Source organism: Osmerus eperlanus, chromosome 5, assembly GCF_963692335.1.
Source record: "Osmerus eperlanus chromosome 5, fOsmEpe2.1, whole genome shotgun sequence".
NCBI lineage: Eukaryota > Metazoa > Chordata > Actinopteri > Osmeriformes > Osmeridae > Osmerus > Osmerus eperlanus.
Window position 1 is genome coordinate 2,220,082 of NC_085022.1, and position 9,943 is coordinate 2,230,024.

The window sequence follows — 9,943 nt, forward strand, 5'->3', positions numbered from 1 at the left end:
TGCATTTATATTCATTTATAAAAGAGAAAAATACAACCATTCTTTAATCACACATTGTCCTGTTTGTCCAATGATGTAATACTGAAATGATTCTAATGTTGCAAATGAAGGATGGAATAAAAAGAAAACCATGGAAGACAAACAGTTAAAGAAACAGTATCACAAAATGCTTTTGGGTAGATTGGACAACCTCCAAGATGAGACAATATTAAAAAAACATTTTTTTCTTCCTGTTACAAACAGCTTAAAGTAAACTAAGTCTAACAAATGTTATGTAGTTGCCTTTTGTGTTATATTTAGTAAAATAACAGGCAGCAATGGCATTTTTTTGGGACTGAAACTGCAAATGTATACAGCAACTGCCAATTGTTTTAAATTGGTGATGGACACTTGAACATGACAGACACTTTGGCAAAGGAAGCCTGTAGTATGAAGCCAGGTGAAAAGGGAATCCAACATGGACTATGTGCAAGAAAATATGGTTGCGACATTGCTGGGAAAGAAGGCACCTTTTGGGCTCCAGGTATCCTGATGAAAGAACTTTAAGGAACCATAATATTGGTCATATTAACAAGACTATGTTCCTAAAACAGGACTTACATTTGACTTGTGGCACCCTAATGGATTGTTATTGATCAAATAAAGTGCCGTAGACAAATACATTACAACACATTCTCACATACACACCCTCACATACACACCCACACACAGATGCTAGTGTCATTTACTGGGCTCTGTCCCCTGCCCCCCCCCCCCCCCCCCACACCCCAAAAAGGTACAGTACTTTCAGATGACACCTCCCTACTGCTAAAATGCACTTGGATCCGAGAAAATGTGACGATAGAAATACAGGATAATAGTGCAAAACCTCACTGAGGTAAATCTGATGAATACATGTGACAAGATCATTTGGGAAATCGAATTTGGACTATCAAATCAGGTATATGGCTGTTAACTTCATGCATGTAGAGGACTGAAATACTGAAGGGATTTTTTTATGATAAAAGACGTACTCGTACTTCAGTTGTATGAAAAACACGGTCAAACGCAAGATATAATGAAAACAGAACAAGCCCAATATTTGATTTAAGATCAACAATGTTGCACTCAATTCCTCGACGGTAAATTTCCATGTAAGGCCAAAGCAGCAAGATATATGAAGAACAGCAAACAAGCGGAGGACGTATTGATAAATCACCTCTGGTGTGACAGTCTGAAAATGTCTCAACACAGAACAATGACTACTGAGCGACCCTCCTGCCTCGTCACACAAACACTGTCACAGGTCCACTGTCACAGGTCCACTGTCACAGGGCCATTTCAGTAAACCTAATGTGAATGCCTACCTTAGTATGGTTTTTAAATGCTAAAAATGCTACAAATATATATTTATTCTAAAAGACAAGTGAGCCACAGATGCCAAGTTAAAATGGCATTGTCGACTGTGTTCAACTTTCTCTTTTTTTTTTAAATTTTTGTTTTACATTTTGCAACTTTTTTTTGTAACTAAATGCACACCAATAATTTGATAAAATTGAGTTAAACTGACAAGCCAGCAAACCTAATTCCATCTCAATGTTTTCACAGAACAAGAACAAACTTGAGTTATTATCTAAACTAAGTAGCCTGTTGGCCTAATACGGAAGCGTATACTACTTGAAGACTTCAAATCTACTGAAACATACAGAGTATAAACCAGTTTTCTACTGTTGTCATAAGCATGACCTACTGATAAACGGTATGGAAATCATGGAGCTGGCTAGATATCTCCAGGGCATTCAGCTTACAAGTCTATTCAAATAACCCTACATTTGTTTATCACAAGAAAGTATTATGTAACTGTGTGTGCATTTGTGTTAAGAATGTAATCATGTCACATAAAAAAAAAAAAAAGAAACAAACTCACTTCTGTAAACGTCTTTCTTCCACTCTGTGCAAACTGCATCATTTTGTTTGGGTTTAAGAGGAAATGCAGCACATTAATTTGGCAGCTCAGCAGTTGAGAGAGAGGGGAACAGAGTGAGATGGGGAGAGGCAGAGAGAGAGGCAGAGAGAGAGGCAGAGAGAGAGGCAGAGAGAGAGGCAGAGAGAGAGGCAGAGAGAGAGAGAGGCAGAGAGAGAGAGAGGCAGAGAGAGAGAGAGAGAGAGAGAGAGAGAGAGAGAGAGAGAGAGAGAGAGAGAGAGAGAGAGAGAGAGAAAGAAAGAAAGAAAGAGAGAGCCAGGATGTAAGTGTCCCAGCCAGCGTTCAGCTGTGCAGCAGGATGGGGTCCTCCAGCTCGTGGAACAGCCCCGAGCTGCTCTGGCTCTCCCCAGAGTCCGAGTCGTACGGCGTGTCAGGCAGCTCCGTGAAGCCCCACGCCAGCTGGTCGTCTTCAAAGTCGGAGCGCGCCTGGACGGGCACGTCCGCGTAGTCGTCGTCCTCGTTGGAGTGGAAGTCCTGGGGGATGAACAGCATCTCCGGGTAGTTACGGCTGACCAGGTCGCTGCTGGTGGTCAGGGACACCTTCCGGAAGGCGAGGAGGTGCATGTGGGAGAACTTGACGTATTTGTACCGCTTGAAGCCGAGCGACTCCACCGCCACGCGCCAGCTCCGCATCATGAGGGCGTGGCGGTTCTGGTGGGAGGAGTCGGGCGTGATGATGAGCAGGAGGCCGTGCAGCTGGAGCAGCTCGTGGGCCTTCTTGCAGCAGATCCAGCGCTGGTAGGGCGAGGGGAAGTAGGAGAGGAGCAGGGAGAAGACCACCACGTGGAACAGCTGGGAGGGGAGGGCGTCGATGGGGCTGCGCAGCTGCCGCAGGAAGGCCTCCACCGCGTCGCCCGCCAGCTGCAGAGGCTGCTGGAGCTGGAGGTTGAGGAAGTCACACTTGTATACACTCTGTTAGGGAGAGACAGGAGACACACAGGTTGCTGTTGTGGGTCGGTTATCAAACTACCGTGAATGGTAGAGTGGGACGTGGGAAGTGGATGGGCACATACCTCCACCGCAGGCACTATGTCGATACCAACTGTGAGGAACTCATCAAACTTCAAGAATGGGTTGAAACAGCTTCCCACATCCAACAGATGCATTTTTCCCAGCTGAGGGATTGAACTGCAACACAGAAACCATCACTTATTAATCAGTTTACTGGAAGGAAGAGGGCAGTGCATCATTTTTGTATCTAGCATTACAGTCTGTGGACTACATTTACATTTAGTCATTTAGCAGACGCTCTTATCCAGAGCGACTTACAGTAAGTACAGGGACATTCCCCCCGAGGCAAGTAGGGTGAAGTGCCTTGCCCAAGGACACAACGTCATTTTGCACAGCCGGGAATCGAACCGGTAACTTTCAGATTACTAGCCCGACTCCCTAATCGCTCAGCCACCTGACTCCCAACTACAAAGTGTCATACTGTATACCCTGTGGAAATGTCACTAAAGAAAAAACAGGGATGATGAAAGAGAAGGGAATGAGGGGGAGGGTTAGGAGGGGTCAAAAGGAGCTGCGGTTGTACCTAGGGACTGTGGTGATTGGCTGGGCACTCAAAGCTGGGGCACTCACAGCCATGGCCAGCCTCGCACTTTTCTCATCCTTCTCCAACATTCTCTTCATCCCACCATCCAGGAAATACTCCTGGCAGATGCTGGGGGGAAAAACAAAGTCACATGTTATTACCTCATGCATAACTGTTACAACAGCAGCGTGATGAGGAAAGTGGGAAAGGCCGGCAGAATTGTGACCGTCTCTCCGGAGCGAGGCGAGGCTCTGACCTGCGGCACCACTCGATGCGACCCTCTCCCTCCTGGTTCTGGGTCCAGTGGTTGTCCGCCAGGTTCTTCATGGCCAGGGCGTACTCAGTCAGGGTCAGCTCGTCCTTACAGTGCTCCTGCCAGATCTTCTCAAAATCCCCCACTGCAGACGGAGCAACACACAGAGACGTGAGAAGACGGCAGAACCACACGATCAGAACCAAACGATCAGAACCACACGATCAGAACCACACGATCAGAACCAAACGATCAGAACCAAACGATCAGAACCACACGATCAGAACCAAACGATCAGAACCACACGGTCAGAACCACACGATCAGAACCAAACGATCAGAACCACACGATCGTGGCTTCTGTGGCTCATTCAGCATTTTATCCTGTTCCAATCCATTACATTCCGTAGACGTTCCAATCCATTAGATTCGGTTAGAAGAAAACAATGCATTTCTGTGTTACATAAATCAGCCATGTTAAACCACAACATTTTAAATACCTACTTGCAAACGGCAGCCACCCAAAAAGTTGGATTAGAGTGGGATGACCTCTGTTGCTATCACAACAGCTGAAAACGCCCAGGGCTAACGCTCAATGCATACTGCTTGCCTTTAGCACTAAGCAGAAGCAAGACTTTAGTCTGAAACTTTACACAATTAGCTCAACATTCATTGTGACGGCATGAATCCCCTTCTCCTTGGTCTTCATGAGTGTTGGGCAGCGGGTCTGTTTTGGTGTGAAGCGAACACGCTGAGGAAAGCAACCCCATGACCACCAGAAAAACACCATATCAGATTTAGAGACGAAAACAAGTGGGACTGAAGTAAACAGCAGAGCCCTACAAAGCATAAGTGCTGTGTTACAATGCCAGGCAGACCAGATCATGCTTTACTCATTAACCAGTCCTGTCATGGGGTCCGCTGACAGGGCCACACTGAAAACACTGTGGCTTCCTACCCTGCTAGTCTAGAAGTCGGCTCTACATTACCCTTCTGTATAATGACAAGTGTTGCTGGTGGTGACTGTGTGGATATTGTATACTTCCTCCTCTGGTTGAAAAGGGGTGATTGTTGCTCACAGTGTAAAGCAGACCATGACATGACATCATCATTACTATTTCTGAAGTTGATAAAAGGCGTGATGCACATTCTTTGGACTAAACCATCAAAGGAACCTCAGTGCAATAACAACACAACAAGAGCACAGTTGACTGGGTCTCAAACTACAGATGCCAAACACCATCTCTAAAAAACTGTAATAATAAAAGTGTATTTGCTTTTAAATGGCAATTATGGTTACAACTAACAGTTCGGCTCTATAAAGATCAGTTGGACTAGAGTAAAACACCCCTATTTCATGGTCCTACCTAGACTAATTGCCATCTTATAGTTGGTTAAATGGAATTAAACAGACAAACCCTTCCTGATTGCTGGTGTCTAATGTGCATCTGTCCAATGTGTGTTAGTGTGTGTGTTGTTTGGCTTCTGTAAATGTTGAAAGCCATGGCCAAACCAGTTTTACATTTCTGCTTATTGAGTGTTTTCCATACTGCATGGTCTGAGAAGAGTGAAATTGACAGAGGTGTGGACTCGAGTCACATGACTTGGACTCGAGTCAGACTCGAGTCATGAATTTGATGACTTTAGACTCGACTTGACAAAATGTAAAGAGACTTGCAACTCGACTTGGACTTAAACATCAATGACTCGTGACTTCACTTGGACTTGAGCCTTTTGACTTGATAAGACTTGCTCCTTTCCCCAAAACCCAAATATTAAAAAGTATGTTATTAAGGAATGCTCTGTATCTTTCATTGTGTATGTGTGCGTCTGTGTGTGTGTGTGTACGTGCTGTCGGCACAACATCCAATCAAATTAGATCCACATTGTTTTGAAGCGACAGCATCCATCCAATCAAACTGCAGGTCAACCAATGAAGAGCAACTGTCAAACAACGCGCCAGTTAGGGAAAAAATGATACCAAATATAGTTTCGTTCGGGTATAAAAACTCTGAGGTGGTCAACAGAAAACGAAGTGCAGTCTGCAAAACATGCGGGACGAAGATTTCAGACGGAGACGCAACAACTTCCAACTTCGTTCGACATTTGAAGTTGCACAAAGAACAGTAGTCCCTCATACAACCCAACTTCACCAATCCCGAAATAAGTTTTACAATACATGACCAGTGCTGTAATCTGCTACAGCAGCAACTCTAACGTGATGTTTACCACACACACACACACAATACAATTCATATTAACACAATGTTAAGATTGATATTAATAATATGAGTAATAAAGAGTAGTTTCAATACAATTCATTTGTGGCTATAAGGGATTTTCTGACATCCGTTTTAATATGCTTACCTCTTACAGATTTGAAGAATACCAGATGAACAAAAGCATCCCAAATGAACCACAGCAGCCCTCAATTTCGCAATTCCTGGACAATCGTGTAGGGCATTACAGCATGAGCCATCCAAAGCAGAAAGCTATCACCAATGCAATAATGTCCGACTTGATTATTGATTGCAACTTGCCCCTGTCTATTGTGGAAAACAAGAGTTTTCGGCACTTTCTGACAGTGCTTGACAGCAAGTATAGCCCAGTATGTCGCAGAACACTGACATCAAAAACAGAGAACCTCGCTGAAGAGAAACGTTCAAAATTAAAAACTCAATTGAGCAACACTGACCATGTTTCAGTCACTGTGGACATTTGGTCTGACAGAAAGATGAGGGGATTCCTTGGTGTCACTGTGCACTGGATAGAGAAAGAGGCAGAGAGGATACAGCTAAAGTCCAATCTCTTGGCCTGTGAGTGCTTCAAAGGCTCACACACAGCTGAAAGAATATGTGACCAATTTGAGGCAATATGTGATGAATACAACATTAAAGATAAACTGGACTACATTATTAGTGACAATGCTGCTAACATGCGAAAAGCATTCACTGTGTGCTTCCCCAGTGAACAAGAGGATGACGGAGATCATCTTGATGACCCTGAGCTCTGGTGTGACTTAACCCTGGAAGATCAGCAAACAGTAGATGTTGCTATGGCGAAGAAACAGCGCTTGCAGTGTTTTGCGCACACTCTTCAGCTGGTGGTGGGAGATGGTTTGAAAGAAACAAAAGTGGCATCTCCTTCTCTTTCAAAGTTATCAAAACTCAGCTCACTGCTGCACACAAGCACAACATTCAAAGATGTGTTTGATGCTGAATTTGGGGAACAGAAAGGCATCCCTGCTGCAGTAAACACAAGATGGAACTCAACACTGAGGCAAGTGAAGGCAGTTCTCCAGTGCAATCATCTAAAGCTTGGTGCTGTTCTAGAAAAGGCTGGGCACAGGGAGTTGTCATTCACAGCACGGGAGTGGAATCTGCTGAAGGAGTTGGTGGACATCTTGAAGCCATTTGGAGAAGCGACTGATTTGACACAGGGGGAGAAGGTCATCACAATCAGTGCTGTTGTTCCATCCATCTTGTCCCTCAACCACCACCTTGAGAAGATGAAGCCTCAAGTCTGTTTCCTGAGTGGCCTGGTCAGAAGTCTCCAGGCATCCCTGAACAAAAGATTTCTTGGAATCTTCATCAACATGAAAATGGCCAGGACACAAGATGGGATCACTGCCCCCTTTTCAGATCCAGTCTACCTCAAAGCAGCTGCCTTGGATCCAGCCTTTTCTCTGTTGTGGGTGGAGCCCCATGTCCTGGTCAGTCGTGACGCCAAGACAGAGGTGGTACAACGTGTTAAAGGTAAATGTTACTGAGTCTAGTGTACCTTTTTCCCACATAATCTGATATAATTGACTGCAACAATAATTAAGTATTTCAGTCTAACACACTGCATCACCAACACAAATGGTAATAAGGGCTCTTTTGTTTATGCTATTGTTTTTACATGTTTTGCCAGAATTGATCTTGCATGATGCTGCAGAGACTGAGCAACCTGTGCCTCTTGTTGATGAAGAAGAGCAAGAGGACCTTAGAGGAGAAGGGCTGTTTGCTGCATACCATAAGAGGCAGAAGACGGATGTTGGGACCACTCCAGCACTACAGCTAAGTCACTACCTTTACATAGCCGAAGGACAGAACGCGCTTTTGTTCTGGGCATTGAACATGAAGACTCTTCCTTCACTGTTCCGAGTGGCCATCAGAGTCCTGGCAGTGCCTGCCTCCAGTGCTCCAGTGGAGCGAGTTTTCAGCCATGGTGGAATCATACTACGTCCCCATCGTGCACAAATGACTGACAGACTTTTGGCCAATTTGGTCTTTTGCAAATGCAATGCAGCATAGGGCCCTGACATATAAAAAGCACAACCCTGTTCATTGTTATGTTCATGTATTTGTTACGTTTCTCACATGTACACACACACACACACACAGACAATATGAGGTGAGATAAATGAGATGAGATAAATACAGGACAGAAACTGCTGTGGAACTAGTTAAAATGCAAAATACAATGTTAGCACTTTTGTACAAATAATTACAGTTGCACTTGTTTTTTCAAATGTGTTCATTCTGTAAAGGAGTGGTTTAAAATGAAGAATATTCTTTCAAAATATGAGTTAAATGTTAAAAATGACTGGTTAATAGTGCAATGTCAGCACAATTTTTTTTCTGCAATTTCAATTGCACTTATACAAGTTATACTTGTACCTATAATAAATAAATACAGATTTTAAAAGCATACATGATCTGTGTAAATATATTATTACTCTGTGATCAAAAGGACTCGAAAGGACTCGAAACTCAAACTGCAGGACTTGGACTTGACTTGAGACTTGTCAGTCTTGACTTTGGACTTGACTCGGGACTTGCCTGTCTTGACTTGGGACTTGACTCGGGACTTGAGGGCAAAGACTTGAGACTTACTTGGGACTTGCAAAAAAATGACTTGGTCCCACCTCTGGAAATTGAAAAATAAGTTATTGTTCCCCATGGCAACATTCTCCATTGAAAGAACTCTTATACGGCAGACTTTGTATTGATGTGAGAATAACCACAGTTTAAAACCGTTAAGCTGACATAATGTAAGCAGTGGACAGATACTACATTTTAAAATTTGGGACAGAGTCCTGCCCAAGGGGAATCCTTTTTCTTTTCTCAGTTTGGCTTAAGTTCTGCAGTTATCTAGTGATCAGAATGAATCAATTTATTTACGAAAAAGAAAGTCTCACTGTGGAAGGCTGTTGATATATGCATCATCAGCCTACAAACAATAAAACATAAAATGGTGGTAGGACTACTGTACCAATCTTTTAAAGGTTGTTTGGAATTAAGATACTTGATGGATAGTCAGAACCAAGAAGGGTTTCTAAGTATGTCGCGTTGTCTAGTCGTTGTTGAGATAGCAAAACGTCCAAGCAGGAATTCCTAGGCAGATCAGCACCAACCAACAGATCAAGTGCATACTTCACCTTGGTTGTCAGTTATTCAGATAATGAAAATGTATACTCTTATATATGTGCAAGCCAACCCTATTATAAATTAAACCATGAGAATAGCTGGCTAGAAAGACTATAAAGACCGATGTCCCTTATAGTGATTTATTGATCAGATTGACGGTGAAAGACAGAAGAGGGAAGTTATTGATTGATTGAAAGACAAGGCTATGCTAAATGATACTCGCTAGTACTACAAGATTGCTAAGCTGGCTGGCTGGTGAGCTAGCTACCTAAGCTACACAACTTGGCCTTGTTTTCGAGATTTAAATACCCATGGGCCATGTGGCCATGACTGTAGAAGACCGATTTCTGTCTGGCCTGCATTTTTGTTAGCCAACTAGCTGGCTAACGTTAGCTTAGCATTAATTCTTACCTTCTCGGTATTTTCTTCGCAGTTTTCTGTGAACATTTTTCACGACTCCAGATAATTTTTCCTGCTCTTTTTTCTTGCATCGCGTGTCATTTGGTATAAGAACGTACAACGGCTCCGTTTCAGATTCTGTCTCTCCTGTCTCTGCATTGTTCAAGGGATCCATAGCACTGCGCCGTCGGTTCTAGTCTCTAGCTACCGGCGCACCGGTCCACAAGCCAACAACGCTCGAGCTGATTGCCTCGCGTGCACACACATGCTGCAGGGCTGACAGCTGCACAGCCAACCAGAGAACCAGGAACAGAAACGCCTTCAAACGGCATACAGACCGCTGTCTGTCTGTGCGCTGCACTTTGAAATAAAAGTAAAATCTGA

At 43.7% G+C, this 9,943-nt stretch overlaps 2 protein-coding genes across 2 annotated transcripts in view; one reads left to right on the forward strand and one right to left on the reverse strand.

The window, feature by feature from the left end:
- Positions 1–9,857, reverse strand: bmt2 (base methyltransferase of 25S rRNA 2 homolog). Its single transcript, XM_062461015.1, has 5 exons — positions 9,572–9,857; positions 3,754–3,895; positions 3,498–3,626; positions 2,977–3,091; positions 1–2,875 (listed from the first exon to the last, which is right to left on the reverse strand). The coding sequence occupies exons 1-5, from the start codon at positions 9,732–9,734 to the stop codon at positions 2,246–2,248; spliced, it is 1,179 nt and encodes a 392-aa protein (XP_062316999.1). The 5' UTR covers positions 9,735–9,857; the 3' UTR covers positions 1–2,245.
- Positions 1–9,943, forward strand: part of LOC134020774 (E3 ubiquitin-protein ligase AMFR-like) — a 343,986-nt gene that overhangs the window by 129,327 nt on the left and 204,716 nt on the right. The gene's annotated exons all lie outside the window — the stretch shown is intronic.